The sequence below is a fragment of the Lepus europaeus genome, chromosome 3 (assembly GCF_033115175.1).
Source record: "Lepus europaeus isolate LE1 chromosome 3, mLepTim1.pri, whole genome shotgun sequence".
Taxonomy (NCBI): Eukaryota; Metazoa; Chordata; class Mammalia; order Lagomorpha; family Leporidae; genus Lepus; species Lepus europaeus.
In genome coordinates, this window is record NC_084829.1 from 45,271,366 (window position 1) to 45,297,154 (window position 25,789).

The window sequence follows — 25,789 nt, forward strand, 5'->3', positions numbered from 1 at the left end:
ATGTATTGCTTTTTTTTTTAAAAAAAGTTACTTTATTTATTTGAGAGATAAAAAGAGAGAAATAGATAGGCAGAGAGCTTCTCTCTGCTAATTTACTCTCTAAAATCCTGTAATGCTGCAACTCAGTCCAGGTCTCTTGTATGGTTGGCAGGTGCCCAGTTACTTAAGCCTTCACCACTGCCCCTCAGGGTCTGCATGAGCTAGAAGATGGAGTCAGGAATTGAACGCAGGTATTCCCATGTAGGATGTGGGTATCTTAACTGGTGTCATAGCTGCTAGACTAACTGCCCATCTCCACATCTGCATTTTAGTTCATGTAATCTTTTGGACAAAGATACTGTAACAGGAAGGACCCAGTTACCTTTCATTGTCTCGGCACTCTTGATATCTCAAGCTATCTTACCCTAAAACTGTAGGTAATGATACAGGTTTTGTGGTTGCCATCAGTTTTCCCACTTGCCACCATAAAAGACAGACTTCTTTAGAGTCCCAGAAGAGTGAAATGAAATTAGAAATCATAAATTGAATAAGGAAGTCATAAGCATTTAGTGTTTTATAATTATTAGCCTTCTCCCATGTGTCTTGCAATTCCCAAGGTGAAGGTCAAGGTAGGCCTGCTTCTTTGTAGTGCTGGTCTGATAACTGTGGAAGTCTTTCAGGCTGATTTCCACCTGTAGGGTTCAGGGCCTCCCCACAGCTTCCTAAGGAAATGGATTCCTCTGCGCTGCTTTATTGCTCTGATATCTGCTACCTGCCTCTGGACACCAGGAAGCACCTAGTCTGTCACAAACATCCACTGCTTTTGATTCAGAGTATGATGATAATTGAGTAAGGATACTATATTAGTATCTCTCAAGATAATCAGTGTTTTAATTCAGTACCCTCTGTGTTGGTCAGCTACATCTAAAAATAATTATACTGATCCAGGCCCTTGGGTTTTGTGGATTGGACCATTAATCTCACCTTTAGGGCAGGAAATGCACTGCTGTTCTCTTGTTCATTTATTCAAAAAATATTTATTGATTGCCTGCTATCTGCCAGGCACTAATTCAAGTGAACAAGATGGACATAATTTCTACTCACAAGGAGCTTGTATTTTAGTGTAAATAAGCATGCATAGAAAATAGTTTCAAATAATAGCAAGTGCTGTTAGAAAATAAAATGAGGTAATTGGTAGAGAGCAGTTTAGGGATGGAAGAAGCTAATTTTGATTGGAAGGTTGGGAAAAGATTCTTTGAAAAGATTTGAAGGTCTGTGAGGAATGGCACTTCAGGTGGTGGGAAACTCAGGTAAAGGGAATGGCAGGAAGCCAGCAGGGGCTAGATTATAGAGAGTATGGAAGGCCATAGGCACTTGAGTCTGCTATGATTGTAGTGGATGCTATTGAAGAATGTGAAGCAAGGGGTGACATTTTCTAATTTGCATGTTTAAATGATGTCCATTTGGATGCTGTGTGGTGAATAGATTATCAGAGGGTAAAGAAAGAAGGAGGGTTGTGTTCCGGAAGATACTGTAGTAGCACAAGAGAGTTGATGGTGGTTGCAGTGGAGGTAGAAGTATTCTGAACTCTTAAAAATATAGAGACCTCACACCCCTGGCTGATGGTGAGAAGGAGACAGGGCCTGGGAAAAGGAGGATGGTGGTGCTGTTTACTGACATGGGGGAAGACTGGAAGCACATGGCTGGGGTGGAACTTGCGAGCTCAGAAAAGCAGTCACGTGGAGAAAGGAGACTTGACATTTTCAGTTCTACAGCAAGGCACAAAACTTCCCTTACAACACCATCTGAAGAACTGCCCCCCACCCCATGATTTTTCCTAGGTTTCATGATTCCCTATGGGGTTCCTTTCTCCATTGAAAGCAGCTCTTGATTCTTAATTTTTTTTAAGCAGTCAATGAAAGTTGATTTTCTCTGAATGTAAATGCTAGAAGGAAGTGCACAGGACATTTTACCCCTCCATACTGACCTCCTTTGCTGTGGCCGTTGTCAGAAGTACATCTTGACACTTCTGCATATTATTTTTGGATGCTAAATTAATATGTTATCATATTTCATGCCTTTGTTTCTCACTGGATACCATTCCTTGTATTACTTTTCTAAATACATTTATATTTTTGTCTTCCAAGCTTACCCCAAATGCTGCCACCTCTGTCAAGCCTCTTCCAATATAATCAAGCTGAGTCAAGTTCCCATACAACTTGTACAGTCCATTATATCATGTTCTGCATGGTGACAGTTACTTGTTTGCATGTCTGTCTCCTTTATCAGACTTTGAAAAAGTTCAGAGTCTACAGCCATTTTATTATTTATTTATTTACTTTAAAGATTTTATTTGAGAGGTAGAGTTACAGACAGTGAGGGGGAGAGACAGAGAGAAAGGTCTTCCTTCCGTTGGTTCACTCCCCAAATGGCCGCAACTGCCTGAGCTGAGCCAATCCGAAGCCAGCAGCCAGGAGCCAGGAGCTCCTTCTCGGTCTCCCACATGGGTGCAGGGGCTCAAGGACTTGGTCCATCTTCTTTCCCAGGCCATAGCAGAGAGCTGGATTGGAAGAGGAGCAGCCGGGACTAGAACCGGTGCCCATATGGGATGCCAGCGCTTCAGGCCAGGGTGTTAACCCGCTGTGCCATGGCGCCGGCCCCAAGCCATTTTATTTAATGGTGTGTCCCCGCTGTCCTACATCCTGCCTAGTTGGTGACTCTTGATGTTGACTTCTTCAGGAAGTGTGACCCATTACTATCCTAGTCATAGTATTTTTCCAGTATCTATCTAATTGGATTGCCGTTAGGTGCCATTTATTGTTCTAATGAATTTAACTCATGTACTCCTTACATTAGCTATATAAGAGAAGTGGCATTATTATGGAAACTGAGGGTCAGAGAGGTGAGATAGCTCCCTGAGGTTCCATTACAACACTAGTTAAGTGGCAAATACAGAAACTAAGGCCTGATCTCCATACTTCAGGGTCCAGTGCTCTTTAGCACTCTGCATTCTTTGGAGGCTCAGTTTCCTCCCTCTTATGAACCTAACAACTTTAATTTATGCAGCTAGGTTTCACTTACAAACTAGTTTTACCCAAGTTTTTACTGAAGCCTTAAAATAATTTTGAGAAGCACATATTTTACAGAGGGAGAAATAGATTCTTAGAGAAATGATTTGCTGAAGACCACTTGAGTTGTTATAACTGACCATGAATTTCAGCTCTTAGCAGGCAGTTATTGCCTTCCCCATCAATGGAAGTTGATATTCTGAGTGACACGTGCCCGAAAAGACTAATTTCTTTTTTTCCTTAAAGATTTATTTATTTATTTGAAGGCAGAGTTACAGAGAGGCAGAGAGAGAGAGAGAGAGAGAGAGAGGTCTTCTATCTGCTGGTTCACTCCCCAGTTAGCCACAATGGTTGGAGCTACACCGATCCAAAGCCAGGAGCCAGGAGCTTCTTCCGAGTCTCCCACACGTGTGCCAGGGCCCAAGGTTTTTGGCCATTCTCCACTACTTTCCCAGGCCATAGAAAAGTGCTGGATAGGAAGTGGAGCAGCCGGGACACAAACTGGTGCCCATATGGGATGCCGGCACTGCAGGCGGCAGCTTTACCCGCTATGCCACAGTGCTGGCCCTGAAACTATTTTCTTTTTTATTTGAGTTGCTCAGAGATGATATTTTAATTAAAGGGGTGAATTAGGAGTATCTGATTTATACTTTGAAATTTATTATAATAGCTTTTAATGATTGAATCACAGTTATATAAACCATGTATTCAAAGTAATATTTCTAGGAATATCTTGGGGGGGGGATCCCCAGCTTGCCAGACATCTATGGAATAATAATGATCTTATCAAAAGTTACTCCGACTGAAATTACATGGTTTCACTGCAACTTCTATGTGGTTCTGTATTTCCTTAGCAAACAATGCTCCTTTAAAAATTAAGAGGCTTTGCACCACGTAGGCCAGTTAGAGTTAGGCTATGTGTGCTTGGCTCTCCTCAGCCTGGTTCTAGGTGCTTGTCCTGAAACATTTGTTTGTTATTTTACTTATTTATTTTAATAATATTTATACATTTAATTAAAAGGAATAGTTAGAGAGAGAGAGATCTTCCATCTGCTGGTTTACTCCCCAAATTGCCACAATGGCCAGGACTTTACCAGAATCAAGGGAGGAACCTGGAATTGCATCTAGGTCTACCACGTGGGTGGCAAGTAATACACTTTTCCAGATACCTTAGTAGGGAGCTGGGTCAGAAGTAGAGTAGCAGGGACTCAAACTGACACTCATTTGGGATGCTAGCATTGCAGGTGGCAGCTTAACCTGCTGCACCACAATGCTAGTCCCTCCTGGAACATTTATTAGTGGAGATTTTTCAGAAACAGAAATGGGAAAGTTCAGCTGAGTTGTGCATCTTAAATGACTATTAAGTTTAAGTATGGAATGACCATATGATACTTTAATGTGATGCAAGTCTGGAGGTGCAGTGGCGTGGAGTGGTAGCTGTTGCATAGGAAGGGGAAGGAACCCATCAGACTCTCAGGGGCTGTTGGTGAGCAGGAAGAACTGCAGGGCACCCTCAGTGTGGGTGTGGAGAGTGGGAGGTAAGTGAGCTGTTAGTCTTCACAGCCACTGTGGCTCTGCTCACTTGGGGTCAGCTTGTGTCTTAAAGAACTGAATGCTCCGTACTCACAGACAGAATGTTGGAAGTACTTTTACTTTGGTGGTGCTATGTTTTGTTGTTGTTTTGGTGCTATGTTTAATTCCTGAAGTTACTGGAAAATCTTTCCCTATCTTCTTCCTTTGAGATCTTTTGGGCAGGTTAGTTGTGTGTGTTGCTGCCAAGCCCATGTATAGCAGGAAATCTCTGCTAGAGGAGATTGCTGGTCACAAGCCTTAGTTTGTAAACGGATCACAAGTCCTGTGTGCAAACACTGTTTCACATCTATTCAGCTTTGGAAGCCACCTTAAGAGGAAGAGCAGAACTTGAGTGCAGGCTGTGATGGCTTTAAAGAATGCAGTTCTGAAGGATCTGTGAAGAGCTGGGGGTCAACATGTCATGATGTTGCTTGGCCTGTTAGCATAACACGCAGGGTAGCTTCTCAAAGATTCTCTGTTTGGGTTTCTATCAGTTGGAATTCCCTTATTAACTTAAGATGGTCTGAAATATGATGTTAGAAAACTAGAGAGGAGTGATATTCTGAGAAAAATTAATTTCTTGTTCAAAAACTTGTCTTTGTAATTTTCTTCAGTTTAGTTGCTATTTCTTTTTTTAAATAAAGATTTATTTTATTTGTTTGAAAGACAGAGTTACAGAGAGAGGTAGAGATAGAGAGAGAGGTCTTCCATCTGCTGGTTCACTCCCCAGATGGCCGCAATGGCCAGAGCTGCGCCGATCTGAAGCCAGGAGCTGGGAGATTCTTCCGGGTCTCCCACGTGAGTGCAGGGTCTCAAGCCAAGAGCCAGGAGTTTCTTCTGGTTCTCCTATGTGGGTTCAGGGGCCAAGGACTTGGGCCATCTTCTACTGCTATCCCAAACCATAGCAGAGAGCTGGATGGGAAGTGGAACAGCCCGGACTAGAACCAGTGTCCATATGAGATGGCGGCACTACAGGCCAGGGCTTTAACCTGCTGTGCCACAATGCCTGCCCCATAGTTACTATTTCATTGTGTGAAGAATCTGTTTCCTATATGATGCCTCCCTTTGTTCTTCTTCCCCAAGACTTTTTCATTTCTACCCATCTTGATTTCATTCTCTTAGACTTTTCCAAAGCATCATCTCTGTTTCAATAGTTTGATATAGGGGTCTTCAAAATTTCATGGAAAATGTATATTAAGAAAGAGCTATGTCTGGATTTAAAAATTTCCTTACACCAGAATTAATTTTTATCTTTTAGTTCTATCTTCCCCACAGACTTTTTGCAGTGTGCTAATATGCTTATATATATATATATATATATATATATATATATATATATATATATATATGGGAAAGTATGCAGCATGCACACTTTCCCATTTACTAGTTGCCTAGGGATATTTCTTTTTCTAAATTTCCTAAATTTTTCATTAATATAAAGAGACAGATTTTATGCATTCCATAAATACAGTTCCAAGAAGACAACCACATTTTCTTCACTCCTTTTATCCCCCCCAACTCCCCTCCTTTCATTCTAGCTCTTCATCAGTTTTTGCAAAAACATAATTTTAATCCAATCTGTACTCACAGGCTTAATTTGATATTAATCATAATATTCAACAAGAAAAAAGTAGGAAGACAACAGTTCCACAGGAGTATAAACAAGGGCTAAAATGACAATCATATCCCAAAATGACTGTTTCACTCCTATACATTTTTTGGTATTCTACATTAACTGCCACATATCAAAGAAAGCATATGATATTTGTCTTTTTGAGATTGGCTTATTTCACTAAGCATGATGGTTTCCAGTTGCATCCATTTTGTTGTGAAAAACAAGATTTCATCTTTTTTATATATTCTATAGTGTAAATATACAGCACAGTTGATGGACAACTGGGTTAATTCCATAACTTAGCTATTGTGAGTTGAGTTGCAATAAACATGAGTGTACAAATAACTTTTTCATATACTGATTTCATTTCATTTGGGTAAATCCTCAGGGATGACTGGGTTATATGGTAGATTTATTTTCAGATCTCTAAGGAATCTCCTTACTGTGTTACATAATGGTTATACTACTTTATATTCCCACCAACAGTGGATTGTGGTACCCACATCCTTGCCAGCATGTTTTTTTTTTTTTTTTTTTTTTTTTGGATGACAGCCATTTTAACTCAGGTGAAGTGATACCTCATTGTGATTTTTGTTTGCATTTCCCTAGTGGCTAATGATCCTGAGCATTTTTTCATGTGTCTGTTGGCCATTTTTATTTCATCATTTGAAAATCACTTGTTCATGCCCTTCATCCATTTCTCAACTGGATTATTTGTTTTGTTGTTGGGTTTCTTGTGCTCTTAATAGATCCTAAATATTAATCCTTTATCAGTTGCATAGTTTGCAAATATTTTCTCCTATTTTGTCAGTTGCCTCTTTACTTTGTTGAATGCTTCCCCTGCAGTGCCAAAGCTTCTTAGCTTGAAGTATTCCCACTTATCTATTTTTATGTTTATTGCCTGTGCTTCTAGAGTCTTTTCCAGGAAGTCTTTGCCTATGCCAATGTCTTGCAGAGTTTACTTGATGTTTTCCTCTGGTAATTTGATGGTATCAGGTCATAGATTTAGATCCTTGGTCCATTTTGTGTTGATTTTTGTACAAGGTGTAAGGTAGGGTCTTGTTTAATACTTCTGCATGTATAGATCCAGTTTTCCCAGTACCATTTGTTGAAGAGACTGTCCTTTGTCCAGGAATTGATTTCAGCTTGTTTCTCAAAGATTAGTTGGTTGTAGATGCATGGATTGATTTCTGGGTTTTCTGTTCTGTTCCATTTGTCTGCATGTCTATTCATGTGCCAGTACCAGGTTATTATAGCTACTCTGTAGTATGTCTCGAAGTCTGGTATTGTGATGCCTCTGGCTTGGTTTTTGTTGTTTAAGATTGCTTTAGCCAATCAAGGTCTCTTGTGTTTCCATATGAATTTTAGCAACAATTTTTTTTCTAGATCTGAGAAGAATGTCATTGGTATTTTGATTGGGATCACACTGAATCTGTAAATTGCTTTGGGTAGTATAGGCTTTTTGATTATATTAATTATTATAACCCATAAACATGAAAGATTTTTATATCTTTTTGTGTCTTCTTCTATGTCTTTATTTAATGTGTTTTATTTACAAAGATCTTTCATATCCTTAGTTAAATTTATTTCAAGGTATTTAAGTTTTTTTTTTTTTTTGGTAGCTATTGTAAAGGGGACTGATCTTACAAGTTCTTTCCCAGTCATGGCATTGTGTATACAAAGGCATTGATTTTTGTGTGTTGATTTTGTATCCTGCAACTTTACCAGACTCTCTTATGGCTTCCAATAGTCTCTTGGTGGAATCTTTTAGTTCCCCTATATATAGAATCATTGCCATCTGCAAGCAGGGATAATTTGACTTCCTCCTTTCCAATTTGTATCCCTTTGATTTCTTTTTCTCGCCTAATGGCTTTGGCTAAAACTTTCAGAACTATATTGAATGGCAGTGGTGAAAGTGGGAAATGATGGAAATGGCCTGATTCTGGATCTTAGTGAAAATGCTTCTAGTTTTTCCTCATTCATTATGATGCTAGTAGTGGGTTTGTCATATAGTGCCTTGACTGTGTTGAAGGAATGTTCCTTCTATACCCAATTAGATTAAGGTTTTTTTATCATGAAAAGATGTTGCATTTTTATCAAATGCTTTCTCTGCATCTATTGAGATAATCGTATGGTTCTTACCCTTCAATTTGTTAAAGTTATGTATTACATTTATTGATTTGCCTATGTTGAACTATTCCTGCAAAGAAGGGATGAATCCCACTTGGTTGGAGTGAATGATCTTTTTGATGTATTGTTGGATTAGGTTAGCTAGTATTTTGTTGAGTATTTTTGCATCTATTTCATCAGGGATATTGGTCTGTAGTTCTTCTTCATTCTGTCTTTTTGTGGTTTTGGAATTCAGGTAATACTGATCTGCCTTTCAATTGTTTTGAATAGTTTGAGAAGAATTGGAACTAATTCTTTAAAAGTTTGGTAGAATTTAGCAGTGAAGCCATCTGGCCTGGACTTTTCTTTGTTAGGAGGGTCTTTATTATCAATTCAATCTCCATTTTGGTTATTGGTCTGTTTAGGTTTTCTATGCCTTCATGACTCAATTTTGGTAGAAAATCTGTTATTTCCTCTAGATTTTCCAATTTGTTGGCATATCGATGTTTGTAGTAATTCCTGAGGGTTCTTTTTATTTCTGTGGTATCTCTTGTTATATCTCCTTTTTCATCTCTGATTGTTGATTTGCATATTCTCCCTCTTTTTTTTTGGCTAGTTAGGTGTATCGGTTTTGTTGATTTTTTTTTTTTAAATAGCTCTTCATTTCAGTGATTTTTTTTTGTTTCAATTTTGTTTATTCTCTAATTTTAATTATGTCTTTCTTTCTACTAATTTGGGGTTTGGTTTGTTGTTGATTTTCTAGGACCTTGAGATGCATTGATAGACCATTAATTTGATGCCTTTCCAATTTCTTGATTTAGGCACTAATTGTTGTAAACTTCCCTCTTAGCTCTACTTTTTTGCTGTATCCCATAAGTTTTGATATGTTACATTGTCATCTTTATTTATTTCCAGTAATTTTTTTATTTCTCTTTTGATTTCTTCTGTGACCCACTGGCTCATTGAGGAGCATGATGTTTAGTCTCCATGTGTTTGTATATTTTCTAGAATTTCTTAAGTTGTTAGTTTCCAGCTTCTTTCCACTGTGGTCAGAAAAGATACATGGTATAATTTCGATTCTTTTGAATTTGCTGAGACTTGATTTATAGCCTAGCATATGATGTAGAAAGTTCCATGCACTGAAGAATGTGTACTCTACAACTGTGGGATGAAATATTTTGGTCCATAGTGTCTATTAGCTCTTTTGTTTCTTTGTTGATTTTCTGTTTAGTTGATCTGTTCATGATAAAAGTGGGGTGTTGAAATTCTCCATTATTATTGTATTGGAGTCTATGTCTCCCTTTAGACCCATTAACGTTTATTTTAAATAGCCAGGCACCCTGGCATTGGGTATGTAAGAATTTATAATATTGACATCTTACTGTTGAATTGATCTGTTAATCATCCCATAATGCCCTTCTTTGTCTCTCTTAGCAGTTTTTGTGTTAAAGTCTATTTTTTTTCATATTAGGATGGCTACACTTCCTCGGTTTTGCTTTCTAGTGATCTTTATTTCTCTGCTTTAATCCTCTGTGTTGGCAAAGAATCAGAATAGAAGACCAATGGTAAAGGAAACAATCAACCTATTGGGCTAATCCAGGAGAGGGGCAAGTCAGGCACACAGTTTGATATGATGGATGCTGGTGATATATTTTAATGTTTGATCATAGACAGACATCTGAAGCTTTGAGAGAGTTAGTGTACAGTGACTATGCAGTGTTCATAACAGTAATATATTATAGGTACTATCAGTGTAAAATTATTTTAATACATTTTAATTTATAAAAACTCAGAGCTTATATTTTTATATTTTAATATTATATATAATATATAATGTTTTTATATATATTTAATATTTTTATATTTTAATACATTTTAATTTATAAAAACTCAGAGCTTATATTATACATCAGTTTTTCAGAAAGGTGAAAGCTGACAGGATTATTTCAGGCCGGGAGGGGTGAGAGTGCTGGAGCTGTCACTGGGGCGAATAGTGCGATAGGAGCATGACTTTGGATAAACATCATTAAGGACCAGCTGAGGACAGAGAAGGCAAGAAGAGCTGTCAGCATGGTTATCTCCTGCAGCAGTTGCAGTTTGTGGCTAGGAGTGGGCTATGCTCTGCTGAGTCATCAGTGTGAATGACATGTCCTCCTAGGACTTCATGGGACTCATTACAAGCCAGGAAAACAACGATGATATTGGGCTAATTACCAAGGTGGGGATGTCTTGTAGTTTGGCAGATGGTGGCAATGATGGAAGAACTGGAGTTAACCCATCTAGTTAGAGACTGACCAGTAGCCAAATAGAAGGATTAGGAGGAAAGATCTGGGGAAAATCTGAATTCAAGTTCAAGTGGGAAGTAAGGATATCATGTGGAAAGATTTAGGCTGGATGGGAGCTTTTTGCTATTTCTTCAATCATTCCTCCTAGATGGGGTTCCTGTACCTTGTACTGTTTTTTCCAGTGTTTCAGTCTGGAACACTGAAGAACATGTCTGACCAGGTCAGCAGGGGTCGACTAATAGTCTGTTAGTATATTCCAAGTAATATATTCAAGACTGGTAAAAATGCTGGACGGATTAAAACTGTGATGCCACTATATACTTGTCTCCAAGCTATGATCTATATTAGCAACCAATTCCTTGTAGGCCTTTTAACTAACTAGTGGTATATCACATTACAGATAAAACTTTTACCTTGCTGAGGTCCAGATACACAGTAGATTGATGAGCTTTCTTCTAATCTATTGCTCCAGTAATTCTATGAAATGGGTTTTTTAGTGGGTCCCGTCTGCTTTCTGATGGTCTCTGTGGAGTTCAGGTGTAAAAAGTTGTTTGTACATTGGCTTTTTTTTTTTTTTTTAAGATTTATTTATTTATTTGAAAGTCAGAGTTACACAGAGAGAAGGAGAGGCAGAGAGAGCATGGTCTTCCATTCCCTTGTTCACTCCCGAGTTGGCTGCAATGGCCAGAGCTCCACCAATCCAAAGCCAGGAGCCAGGAGCTTCTTCGAGGCCACCCACATGGGTGCAGGGGCCCAAGAACTTGGACCATCCCCTACTGCTTTCCCAGGCCATAGCAGAGAGCAGGATCAGAAGAGGGACAGCTGTGACTCAAACTGGCGCCCATGTGGGCTGCTGGCACTGCAGTTGGCAGCTCTACCCATCATGCCACAGCACTGGCCCCTGTACATGGGTTTTTGAAAGTGATTTTTTAAGGACTGCAAAAAAGTCATCATCAACAAGGGCTCCAAAAAACTAGTTGACAGTTAGATTTTACTAATAGCTGTGCTATTTTTCAGAATAAGGGAAATGGGGTAAGAGAATACAAAACCTACTGCATTTAGCATTGTAAGCTTTTTTTCTTTTTGTAAAATATTTACTTATTTATTTGAAAGGCAGAGTTACTAAGAGAGAGGGAGTGACAGAAACAGAGAAAGAGAGAGAGACAGATAGACAGAGAGATATCTTCATTCCCCAGATAGCTACAATGGCCAGGGCTGTGCGGGGCTAGTGCTTTTCCAGACACATAAGCAGGGAGCTGGATCAGAAATGGAGCAGATGGGACTTGAGCCAGCACCCATATGGGATGCCGGTATTGCTGCGCCATACTGCTAGCCCCTCTAGTAAGCTCTAAGGGTTTTATCCTCAAATAATTTTTTAACTGTCATATTGAGTAGTGATTCAAGATAGCAAAACTTAAGATTAGTAGTGAATGGAATTACAAGGGGACATATTTTACTTAATATAAGAAAGAATATTTTAGCTCCTGTCAAGTAAATTGCTCTTGCCTGCTAGCGGCTGTACGTTCTTTCAGTGTTGTGGGATATCATTCATCTTGGGCAGAGACTTAACTCCATCAAGAGCAGCAAGCTGTTCTTCCTTATCTCTTCACCTCTCTTGGTCCTAAAGTTCCTCTTAAGTGTGTTTGTTCTGCTCTTTCTATTTGAAGATCCTTCTTGATAGGAAAGATTAAATCAAAGTAGTGTTGAGTAATTTTCTTTTTCAACTGTCATTAATAAAGATTGTGCTCATTGTTTTCAAACTCTGGCATATAGTAGTATCACCCACGGAACTGGTTAAATGTATAGATGGCCAGGCTTTACCCATGAAATAGCGTGTAAGAGGTGGAGCTCACCAAAATCCCTCATAGCTGTAGGCCCAAGGCCTGTTACCCCAGGTTCACTGTGCACATCAAGAGCCAGTGCTGGTTCAGCATGGGGGCACCTCAGGAACCTTGTCCAGTGGTCAGATGATATGTGAAGGCAGCCAAGTGCCTTAAGAATCCTTCCAGTTTTCTGAGTGCAGCACCACTTCGGCTGCCGTTTTTCCTGCATACCCATCCTATTGTGCTGGGTCCTAAACAGCACGTTCTGCATACCCTGCCTGCTCTCCAATTTTATCTCACATTATTTTGAACTTTTTTGCCAGTGCTCCAAACACACTGGATTTCTATCAAGTGCTCAAAAACAGTTCAGCTGCCTCCTTCCTGGATTTTGGATTCATGCAATTCTCTTTGCTTAAAAGCTCTCTTGATCCCATCTGTTCATCTCTTTGGACTTCTACTCCCTCTTCAGGTCTTGACTTAATCGTAACCACCTAAAGAAAGATGTCCTGATGCCCAGGTTGGCATGTCCTCAGGGTGCCATGGACATCTGCTACAGTTACCTCGTTATTTGATTAATGCCAGTCTCTTCTACCTGACTGTAAACTCCGTGAGAGCAGGGACAAAGCCTACCTTTATTCTTCATTAGCATCCTTAGTGCCTACCACAGCACCAGAGTGACTCAGTAGATATATTTTAAAGGAATGAATGACTGGGAGACAATTCCTAGAAGCGTGGATATCTGACATTAGGTATCACAGTGCCTAGGCACTTTCTGAAACACCCGCTTGTTCTATCTGAGCCCCAGGATACTGACTCCACCCTGATGTGAACCTGAATTTACTACACCCACTTCAATAATGTGACTTGAACTATGAGTCATTCTCCTGGCTAGCATGGATCCCAGTTACATTTCAAGTTCAGGTCATACTCACTCGTATGTTATTCTCTTCCCTCCGCTGTCTTACCATCTAGGTCCAGGGTATGCCAAGGCTGAGGCTAGCCCAGGTGTGACATGTAGTATAACCCCTTGCCTCTTTTGTTGGGTTTTTCCTTTTAAAAGAAAAGCCCTTCTTTTTCTCAGATTAAACTTGGTGCTAGTGATGAGATCCTTATCACCTTGTCTTAACAGTGCATCTTCCTTCTGGTTTCTCTTTTCACAGGATGTGATACCTTAGGTTGCACATACCATTCCCCATTCTCTTCCCTGAAATTGTCTCCCAAGATTTGAGCCCTTCCTCTCACATTGTTTGCATTGTTACAAACCTGTTATCATGCTTGGTGTATGTATATGTATATATCTAGCAACACGTTTTATCCAGTTTGCTGCATTTTTCTCAAATTTCACTTTAAAGCTCTAAGTAAGTTAGGTTGATTTACAAATGGAGTCTGGTGGCCACTTTGGTCAGTTTCCAAAGACCCTGGTAGGGACGAGATGGGGAGTCAGATTTTGCTCTTAGCTCTTCTCTGCTGACACGAGCCAAGACACTGTGTGATGGGAGGTGTCTCTAGAAAGGACTGAGGTTAGGAAACTCATTTTTCTGAGTAGAATGAACCATAGCTTTTCATAGCTGGACAATATCTTAGAGATAACTTATGCGTTCTTGTGAGAACAAAGACACTCAGAGGAGGCAAATTGCTAGCTCATGATTACCCAGTTGGTGCCAAAGCCTATGTAGTCCAGGGTTCTTTCCATGCTTGGAAGAGGCTGTTTATATACATTTTCTCAAGAAATATCTGAAGTTTGCGCAGTCTATTTTAAGTCCTGATTAAGGAGAAATGGGTGGAGGATAATGGATGGGAATGTGGGGCTCCCTAATTGCACCCTCCTCCCCCAGCACTCATTGCAGTGCTCATTGCAGACACCCTGATTTGGCAGGGACCACCGGCTGTCATAGTTTCCTATCACACTGAAGTCTGCCGGCAGCACAAACAGGAAGAAGCCTTTTGTGTGCTGGTTTGGGCTTTGCCTCTGTTGACTTGTTTCCTCCCATCTCTGCGTGAAGCCATGAAGCCTACCTCCATGTCCGTGGTGTGCTTGTTGTAAGTGATGCTTAGGAAAGCAGACCCTTCTTCACACCAACATGTGTTTAGCCAAAGTGTTTAAAAAAGGAGACTTGCTAGTAGCAACCATGCATACCTTTTACTGGGTTTTTGCAAAGCTCTCTTCCTGCTCAAACTTATTCATTCAAAAAGAATCCTATATTATTTCCTTTAGTTAATTCCTTTTTCTTGGAAGCTCTTTTTTTGTGTCCTCCTCTCTCTGTTTGGGACCCCAAATATTTAGGGTTTAATTAGGCAGACATGAAGTTTGGCTTTTGAGTCATTTGTAAGTATGGAGGCTCATGGAACTTGACTCCTTATGCATCATTTTAGGGAGTTTGCAGCCACCCTTTCTCCTTACCCATTCTCATGATTGAACTTCAGCTCAAAGAAGACAGTTTACTTTCCTCATATCTTCAAGTTTAAATTAATGGTTGTCTTCACTTTTGCCTCATAAAAGACACCTTGAGACAAGAGCCACCCCCTCTCAATTATCATTTTAGCATCCTCTGAATATGTTACCCACCATACTTTTATGTTTGGGGAGCTTATAGCATGGAAAGCAGATGGAACCTCTCTCCACAAAGTCTGAACTGAAGCAACAGCATCCCCCAGAAGGCAGCTCTGACATTGGTCCTTCATGGTTCATTTCTTTTCCTTTTTTGAGGTAACAGATCTTTGGAAACACTTGTAGATTTATTTATTTGAATGGCTGGGGATGCGAGTAGGGAGACACACACACACACACACACACAAAGAGAGAGAGAGAGAGATAGAGAGAGAGACAGAGAGAGAGAGATCTCCCATCTGCTGGTTTACTTCCCAAATAACCACAACAGCTGGGAACTGAGCCAGCCTGCAGCCCGGAGCTAGTAATTCAACTTCAAGTCTCCCATGTGGGTGACAGGTACCCAACTACTTGAAGCATCACCTTCTGCTTCCCAGGTGCACATCAGGAAGCCAGAATCAGGAGTGGAACCAGGATTGAATGAAAACACTCCAATAAGAGATGTGGGAGTCTCAAGCATTTAACCGCTACACAAGTACGCACCTGTCCACAGTTCACCTCTGACTTTAGAGCTTCAGTGAAAACACAAGTACATGCTTGTGGCAGAGTTTGCTTCAGTTGGAGCAAGTCCTGAGGGGATTCCTTATGTCAAATGACTGTTTTCTTTTTATGGTTCTCAATACTTTCCACCTCAGACAGAATTTAACCTGAAGTCACAACAGCTAAATTTGCTCTGTTTTCACAAAGGAAGCCATAGTTCTTCTGGAAGGGTACAGTTGCAGACCCAAGGGCTCTAATCAGTAGCCTGACTTTACAGACAGATGGTAGTTCTTAGTGTGCTTTCATAGTGCTGGGGACCGCTTCCTCACTGGGTTCATCTTCAGGGTCTGCAGGGAGCAACCTATGTCCTCTGATTCATCCAAGTTAAGAGTGAATCTCAGAAGTCTCAGATTCTTCAGGAAGTTGTTCAGAAATCATTTACGAGATCCAGTTAAGGTGACTTTTCTCTACTGCAGGCATTAGTAATCATCCATAAAAAAGCAAATATGCTATGCTATATATTTACAACATGCTATTTTCTTGGTGCATGAGCATTTGGGAAGTCAAGATATTTTCTAGCCATTATTACTCACTAAAGATTGAGAATAGAAAAGTGTGCAGTATTTGAAAATGAACTAAAAAGATTAGAACTTTCCTTCTGGAAAGAAACCAAGGTTAAGAATGAACATGATTAAGGTTAAATGATTGTGAAAGTTGTCTGCACAACTAACATAGACATATTCTCCAGCTTATGACCCTACAGTTGTTTATGCTTAAGTATGTTCAGTTTGATCTTTTTTTATAGAAAACTTTTATTTAATAAATATAAATTTCAAAAGTACCACTTTTGGATTATAGCGGTTCTTCCCCCCATAACCACCCTCCCAACCACAAACCATCCCATCTCCTACTCCCTCTCCCATCCCATTCTTCATTAAGATTCATTTTCAATTATCTTTATATACAGAAGATCCACTCTATACTAAGTAAAGATTTCAACAGTTTGCACCCACACAGACACACAAAGTATAAAGTACTGTTTGCAGACTAGTTTTACCATTAATTCTCATAGTACAGCACATTAAGGACAGAGGTCCTACATGGGGAACAAGTGCACAGTGACTCCTGTTGTTGATTTAACAATTGTTGACACTCTTATTTATGACGTCAGTAATCACCTGAGGCTCTTGTCATGAGCTACCAAGGCTATGGAAGCCTCTTGAGTTCACAAACTCTGACCTTTCAATTTGATCTTGAAAATTGTTAAGGTCAACTCTGGATAAATCCAGCACCTGAGATAGTATTATCATTCCCATTTTACAGATGAGGAAATTAAAATTAATCAACAAAAAGAAACCTACCTCAGGTCATCTGGTAGGTACCTTGACCAAACAGAGCTCCTAAAGAGAATAATAATAGTTTTAATATAGTACTTTACAGTTATCAAAGTGCTTTTACTACATTACCTCATTTAATTTTTTTCAAGCAAACATGATGTAGTCATTTTTGTATTCATATTATAGATAGCACCTCTATTATGTAGTTACTATGTGCGAATGTGTGCTGAGAGTACCAGATGCCTTGTCAGATATGGCCTTCTTCACGTGAAGCTCAGAAAAATCCCAATAAATATCACTATCCCTGTTTTTCACATGGTCACTGAGGCCCTAAAAATGCATGGTGGGGAGTTGTAATTCAGGCTATGGCCTCTCTGCCTGGTTGTTATGTGTGGCCACTTTGCTCTGTTTGCTTTACCATGTTATGCTGCATCGTTTTTCAGATAAGGAAACTGAGATTGAGAGAGAGTTTGCTAACTCAGCTGAGATTGTGCAGCTTATAAATAGTGGAGCGGAACTGCAACTCAGAGTAGAAGGCCCATTTGTTTCTGACTGTATGAGATACCTGCCTGTATGAGAACTGTAAGGTTGTTTCCTGCATCCAAATTAAATACCCTGATTCCTTTAAGATATTCATATATTTAAAATAACTTTAATCATTTTAGCCATTCTTTACATTTGTTTGTATAATTTCCTATTTTTGGGCCGGAAGCTCTATACTGCTGATAATGACACCGTGCAGTAGAGAAATGGTTGTACAGGTTAAACTGCTTGCCCAGGAAGTCAACTGGTGAAGTTAGATTAGAACTCAAATCCAAAAGCGAGTCCCGTGTGCCCAATGTTGTTTGAGAGAAAGGCTTGCCTTTATGAAATTGCTTTCCTGTGCTATAAGGAATGAATCTTTTTCCACTTGAAGATCATTTACCATTTCTCTGAACAATGAATTATGTTATGGTGTATGACAAGGAAGTGTGACATTATCAGATACATAGGATGGCCATCACTCAAAGTTGGAAATGTTGCCAGTCTATACCATCTCAGCGTTGAGAGTTTTAAAATGCAGAAATTCATAATGATTAAATATGCTTTAGCTCTCTGAAGGAAAGTTTATGTCTGCCACTTACAATAGTATACTTTTATTCAAATTGAAAACTCAGGTACCTGTTCCTTAAAATTGAATTGGATGAAAGTCTTCTCTGTATTTCTTGATATCAGTAAATATCAGATAAATATCCAAGTGTATGTAATTATTTCAATTCAAGGAAATATGTCCTATTTGGGCAGTCTTTAAATAAATTGTGTCTGAATTGAACAAATAAATAAGATATAGCTGAAATTTAATCGCTTTGACTCTATAGAAAAACTGAGAAGCTTGCTATGTCAGATACCATAACTGTAAAGCAAAGTGTGTATTTCTCTGGACTTTAAAATTGTTCCTGTGCAGCTTATTTTTGTTGAATCAAATAAACAAGAGGATTTTTCCATTGCGGGAGGAAAGAAGAGTCATCTTAGGAGAAACTCATGCCTTGTTATAGACTCTTTTTTTTTTTTTTTTTTGACAGGCAGAGTGGACAGTGAGAGAGAGAGAGAGAGAGAAAGGTCTTCCTTTTGCCGTTGGTTCACCCTCCAATGGCCGCCGTGGCTGGCGTGCTGCAGCCGGCGCACCGCGCTGATCTGATGGCAGGATCCAGGTGCTTCTCCTGGTCTCCCATGGGGTGCAGGGCCCAAGCACCTGGGCCATCCTCCACTGCACTCCCGGGCCACAGCAGAGAGCCGGCCTGGAAGAGGGGCAACCGGGACAGAATCCGGCACCCCGACCGGGACTAGAACCCGGTGTGCTGGCGCCGCAAGTTCAACTTTGATTTTTCAAATATATTGTTTTTGAAAATTAAGCTTTTCATTATCAAAGAGTGGTAGATGACACTGGAGTAACTTTAAATCTACTCCAGATGTATGAGCTCCAGTTCAGGTGTCTTAATGGAAATAGGCCTGTGTTACCAAGAATTTTTTTAAAGAAAGAATTCATTTTTGAGTATCTCTTGTGCTACTCTTTTCGTAATAGTTTTGTCATGTAATTCTCATATTCCTGCATTTTAGCTATTAACTCTCTCCCCTTTACAGATAAGGAAACAGGCTCAGAGAAACTTGACTGAGCCATTAAGCCAAGATCACCCAGAAAGTACGAGTCTCGTTACTCCAGAGATTAGTAGTGAGGCCTAATTTTGAACATTTAGAAGTACAAGCAAATTTTAATAGACCAAGCTGCCCTGTGAACAGCTTGGTCTGTTAGAATTCTAAAAATTCACATAAAAATTTAAAAATTAGCACAGGAACATATTTTAAGAGAAAATTGCTTATGATTTTGTTTGATTTTCCCCCAAGTAGAAGTAAAACTTTGAAATAGTGTGTGCCTCTTTGCCTTGGAAATATACATTAAATTTACCTTTTGTTCCTAGGTAGACTAGTCTGTTAGTCAGTCTACTGGACCTTAATTCTGTACCTTCAAGAAACTTTATAGAGATACATCAAAACATATTGTCATTGCTCAGCAATACCTCTACCCAGTTGACTGCCCACTATTTTTATTTGTGCCTGTAGGTAACAGTAGGCCACATTCCAAACACGTGACATTTTAAAGACAGACTCCAGTAGGATTAAAAACATTTCCCTGTTCTCCTGTTTTGGGTTATTTTCTTACTGTTAGAAAATCATATGTATAACATTGAAACTGGATAGTGATGAAGCTTTTCAATTTTGAATGGTAGTTGACTTTGAAATTAACTTTTATCTTTTCCCTAAAGGTTATTTTCTGGTTTAAATTAGCATGGGAACAATATAACCTGCTCCCTTCCTTTCTGTTCATCTTAGGAGCTGCCCCCTCCAATCTTTTCCCTTCTCTACTGGATGTATAGCAGTAGGAGCATAGTCTGTATGTTCTTTAAGCAAGTTAATTGTTTAAAAAGATTTATATCATTATGTATATTATATATAAATTATATATGTTTGATGGAGGAAGTTTGTAGAACACAGAACATAAATAAGACATAATTCCACTGGTAAAAATAACCAAGGCAGATTGTTTTCTAAGTGACCATTAGACTTGCCAAATGCAAATATTTATATGAGAGAGAGACAGTCCTTATTCATGATCCATTTTGCTGCTTGGTGCTATTCAGGGAGTGAAAGGGTGAGGTTATGGGAAGCAAATGTTATTTTTTTATATATTTTCATATTTTTCTGCTTTGTCCTGTTTGAGTTTTGGGTTGCATGTTTCTAGGACTGCAGTGGCTGGTCCAGTAAAGGTTTTTTCCTTCTTGTTTTTCTCAGACCCCAGGCAGGCACAGTCTTCCCCGCCGTGGTCCTATGACCAGTCTTACCCCTCTTACCTGAGCCAGATGACGTCCCCGTCCATTCACTCCACCACCCCGCTGTCTTCCACACGAGGCACTGGGCTTCCTGCCATCACCGACGTGCCCAGGCGCATTTCAGGTAAAGATGATGCCTGAACTAAACACCTACCCTGCGCAGGGGTCCAGGGAAGTGGGATGGGCCAAGCTTTGTCTGATCTACACTCACAGCAGTTCTATTAGAGGCATGCGGGCAAGGGTAAGGCAGTGGGCAAACCGGGTCTTCTGAATTATGGGGTTATCAAACACTCAAGTGTTTTAAAGTCAAGAGACTGAAAATCCACCAGAGGTGGCATATTTTTCTTAAGATGACATTTAATGCCACCCAGTTGAATTGTATCCCATTTGGTGGCCTTTACCTCTTGACTAGGACCTTCTCCTGAGGGTCTTAGCCAGGCCTCCTTCTGCTTGTGTTCCTCTCTTTTCCTAACATCTGCCTGTGAGCCAGATTACTGCTTGGGTGGCACAGTCCTCCATTCCTAAAGGCTCATGAATCCCAGGAGTCCAAGTTACTCAGTTCCCAAAGATAGCACCTGCCAACTTAGGGTCCTTGTCAGAAACTAGTCACTCAAAGTGCAGTGGGGCCTGGGAGAGTCTTGAGAGACAATTCAGAGCTGGCCTCTGAGCAGCCAGCCCAACAGCAGGGCAGCCTCTCTGTGAGGCATGCAGCACCCTGCCGTCACTCTCAGTGTGGCAGTCCGGTGCTTGCAGATTATGCCATAGGCACCACAAAAGTTTGTGGCTTATGGGGGCCGTGGCAGTGCTAAATGACCTGACTGCCTCCCTCTCTCTCCTGGAGAATTCATCCTAGAGAGCCAGAAAGTGTCTGTGACAGAAAAGTTAAAGACCCTTGGCCAAACGTTTGAGTCTTGCAAATAAGGAAGAAAAGCCCTCAGTATGCTCTGCTGTAGGAACTACAACACTGCCCCCCAAAACAAAACAAAAAAAGGCACACACCCCACTGCATTCCATGTTGCCAGACATTCTTCTCTGGGTTCGGGCCCCAAGTACCTGTGTGACTCCTGGCCAGGTTAATGCCTTTCTTTCTTTCTCTTTGTGTTTCTGTCTCTGTTTCTCTCCCCTCTCTCATTTTCTGCAAAGCTCGAAGCCGTTACTCACTCCGCTGAGTTGCATCACTGACAAGCTGAAGCTCCACCAGCAGGCTTGCAGGTTTTCGTTAGTTCAGACTCCTTTATTTCTTTCAACTTGGGAGGAGGGAAAGCTTTGTTTCTCAAGCAAATAGCAGGAAAGGGCTCTCTGGTCCTAGTGCCTTCACATATTCTGCAGCAGATGGACTCTCGTGGGGGTGAGTAGGGAAAGAAGAGGGGTGGAGGGAGAACTGTAAGATTCCTTGGGAAACCATGTTACCACTTTTCGTTATGACTGCTATTACTATTTTTATGAATCACATGGTATTTATCGGCACGTTGTGCAGAGTATAGAATTTTATTTACTCCCCTTTGGCTGGACTCACCATCTCCTTTAGGCAAACATCAGTTAAAGACACAGGAAAGCAGGACTAAAGCCCAGGGAGGAAATCAAGGGCTGATGCGAGGTTGAAGGCACAGGGTTTCATGGCATGGAGTTAGTTCTAGTCTTTCCTCCTGTATTTCACACTGGAAATCCATTTTGTTTTACACAGGGCCGGCATGACACTTTGATAGAACAATCTGTGGCTTGTACACACTTGCTTCTGTTGAGGGTCCCCTGGGGTTTCCATCTGCCCAACCCTCTGTGAATGAGATTGAGGGGGTGGGGGAGTGGGGAAGCACCAAGCCTCAGGAAGCCATTGTAGCTTTAGACTCTCGTCTACAGAACTTTCTCACTGAGGCTTAATCATGTAATAATTTACTGGGAAATCATTGAAAAAATGCTGTATAAATGGGTACTCATTGTTTATCATTTACATGTCTAGTACAGAGCACCCAGATTATTTTGAATCGGTTTACTGAGGAATACTGTAAACATTTCATTAAAACAACACAAGTCTTTCGATTCTGCAGAAGAGGAGGTGGGAGCGGAAACTGGTTATTTATCCAGCCATATATTGATCTTAGCTGAAGGTAGCAATGAGCCTCTGCTTTAAACTGGTTTACAGCTGAGTCTGGTCTAGTTTTTTCCTCCTGCCCCAAGCATCTCTGTGAGTTGTTGCTGGTAAAGTAGCAAGGTGCCAGGGTGGGAGGTTTCGTATAAACATTAAAGGGAACAGAAAATCCCTCTTGTCAGCATGCAGGGAAACAGGAAGAAACAACTAGAACTGGAGGAGCCCTGATTTACCTGGCCTAGCTGTGGGCTGTGGGGCTGCACTTCAGACCGTGTCGTTTGCAGTGAGCGCCTTTTTCACTTCCCTGGGGACGTGCTCCTGGGAACCTCCTCGGGCAGGCGGCTGTCTCATGTGTTCCCATGTGCCAAAGGCACACTTTTATCTATGGACAGCTGTCCCCAAAGTCCATGCCATAGAGGCTCCTACAAGTGAGACTCAATAATGAACAGTTTTGGGTTTTTTTTCCCTCTTATTGCTTTTGTGAATAAAATCCTTTGGATCAAGTCCATCCCTGTTTATCTAGTCTTCGCTGTGCTCTGTGCCAAATCAAACTGTTCCCTGTCACACGCACAGCTAAAATATTAACCCCTAACCTCATCGCCAGGCAGTTCCGTGGTCACTTTTAGAGATGATTCTTGGACTAGTTCTCATCCTTTTCTCTAGAGGAATGCACAAAATAATCTTGTATGATTTGGGGTGAGAAAGAATAAAATTCAATACTTATATGTAAGATTGGAGGTTCCAGGTTTGAATCCCTGCTCCTATATATATGTGGCAAGCTTCTTAATTCTCTGAAACTTAGTTATTATTATTAGGAAAAGCAGGGATATAATACCTATCTCCTAGGGTTATTGCAAGGGTATAAAATGCTTACAACAGACCTGACACAGTATGTGCCAAATGGATTGTAGTTGATATTATGAAGCTAAAATTATTTTATAAAAATGAAATATCCATTTATAATTTGTAGGCAAACTTTGGTTTAAATGGATCAAATATATAAAAATCTAAACTCTTGAATGGGATTTTTACAAAATAAATTAGCACAGAACATATTTAAAATAAAAAACCCTTTGAATATTTAAATATTTAGATGAGTTAATACTCATGGTATTCACAAAGTACTTAACATAATACCTAGTACATGTAAGTACTCAAATGTTTGCCTTTATTATTATTGTTCTATAGACTTAAAGTTAATAGAGTTAAAAGCAATAGGGAGCCAAGTCACAGAAAAGTCAGTTAAGCATTAAGAAAAAAATAGCTGTTCAGTTATGTCAGAAAACAGAAAATGTTGAGTTATGCTTACATTAACTGGGGATGATAATATACTTACATTAACAGGGGATCATAGGAATAAAAGCAACTTGAAAGATCCCTTAGAAGAACCATTCCTAAAGAAACTATATTTCATCCTTAAAGAGCATTCCAGAGAAAAACCATGATTCAGGGGACCCATTTTCACATCTTTCTTTACTAGTACCTTTTTCTTATTTAATTTTCATTTATTTGAAAGAGAGAGCGAGAGAGTTCTCCCATCCACTGGTTCACTTCCAAATGTCCACAACAGCTGTGGCTGTTGTGCAGGAACCCAGAACTCAATCTGGGTTTTCCATGTAGGGTAGGGGACCAAGTACTTGAACCATCCATCCTCTGTTGCCTCACAGGGTGCTCATTAGCAGGAAGCTGGACTTGGAAGCAAAGCTGTGATTGGAACTTAGATATTCCAGTATAGGGTGCTAGTGTCCCAAGTGGCATCATCATTGTGGCACCAGATACCTGCCCCAGTTAGTATCCTTCTGAGTAATTTTAAGTGTAACTATAATTCCAGACTTAATGAGTTATAATAATGACAATGATATTGAATAGCACATTCCAGGGGCCAGTGCTGTGGCTCACTTGGTTGAATAGCATATTCCTGTTATCTCCCTCAGACCCTTTTGGGATACAAGTTATCATTAGAATAAGATAAAATAAAATGACCAAGTTGTGTCACCTCTGATTCTCTGTGTTTCTGTGGAGAAAGATATAATACTAAATGTCTTAAAGGTCAGTGGTGCAATATTTCAGGAAATATTTCCTCAACCTTGAGTACTCTTAACTATTTTAGCAATAGCAGTGATAAGGTTATAACTGAGTTATTCACAAGTGTTGACTAACAGGACCTACACTTGTATGAAGAGTTGGGATTGTATTGAGTTGCATAGAATAATTGAGCACTACTTACCAGAGAGCAGATTGTTGGCAGTATAAAGCAGAAGCAGCAAAAGATGTGGTCTTCCTCTCCCGTGGTACTTACTGTGTGTGTGACTTTGTCATGTAATATCTGCTCGAGTGATTTATACATTACCCCATCTCATCTTACACAGTCCTAAAAGAATATTCTCTATGCAGTGGTAGTCAGAAAGTTCATTCCCATTGGTACGAGAAAGGTATAGTAAGGTAAAGGCTAGTTGCTTTATAAAATGCAAACTGTTGTATTTCTTTATAGCTGTAATAATAACACCCCAGCATTTTTGATATCCAGTGCACTTGTGAGGTTTGACACAAAGATTATAGTTACTGTTCTGGAGGTCATTACAAAATAATGTGTAGATAAATAGTTGCTGACTTTCAAAATATATCTTACATAGTTATCCTACTATGAAAAGAACCACAGCTGCTTATTATTCCTGATTCTTTGGCTTGTGGCTCCCCCTCCTTGGAGAACTTACATACATTTTCACCACAAATTACTCCTCCCCCCTCCCACTGACCTGGGTGAAGTGGCTTAGACTGACCTACGTCTGTGCTACTGTTTGGCATACCTGAAGTTGAAAGAGATTTACACAGCCAGTTTTCTGTTATTGTGGTCATTGTGCCCAGGGGCTTCCCTGAGGCTCTCTGGAAGTCTCTTGGAGATTTAGGATATATCAACTATAGAGTAACTTACGATATGTGTGTGTGTGTGTGTATATACACATACATATAACTACATGTACGGGGAGGGTCCTAGGTATTTTTGCCTCAGTCACTTTGAAGAGGCTACTACAGGTGTCTGGATAATTTTTCTCTGCATCTGTGGGATTTCTTTTACCCAGGACAGAGTTAAGAACTGTAGTCTTTCAGAAGGCTTTTTATTTTCCTATTTAAGAAAATAGTTTTGAACCCCTTCTTTCGAAATAATTATCTATCAAAAATCCCATTTAAAAATTGAACAGCATAAGACTATTGAAGATGTCTGTTTTTTAAAAATATTTACTTATTTATTTGAAAGGCAGAGTTACAGAGAGGCAGAGACAGAAACAGAGAGATCTTCCATCTGCTGGTTCATTCCCCAAATAGCTGCAACAGCCGGAGCTGGGCTGATCCAAAGCCAGGAGCTTCTTCTGGGTCTCCCACGTGGGTGCAGGGGCCCAAAGACTTGGACCATCCTCCCTCCACTGGTTTCCCAGGCCATAGCAGAGAGCTGGATCAGAAATG

The 25,789-nt window shown here is 40.1% G+C and overlaps 1 protein-coding gene across 3 annotated transcripts in view; it reads left to right on the forward strand.

Annotated features, from left to right (window-relative positions):
- Positions 1-25,789, forward strand: part of RUNX2 (RUNX family transcription factor 2) — a 141,442-nt gene that overhangs the window by 82,770 nt on the left and 32,883 nt on the right. For all 3 annotated transcript variants that reach the window (XM_062186203.1, XM_062186204.1, XM_062186205.1), the window contains one exon: positions 20,204-20,365. In XM_062186203.1, coding sequence (XP_062042187.1) covers positions 20,204-20,365 — 162 coding nt within the window. The remainder of the gene's footprint in view (positions 1-20,203; positions 20,366-25,789) is intronic.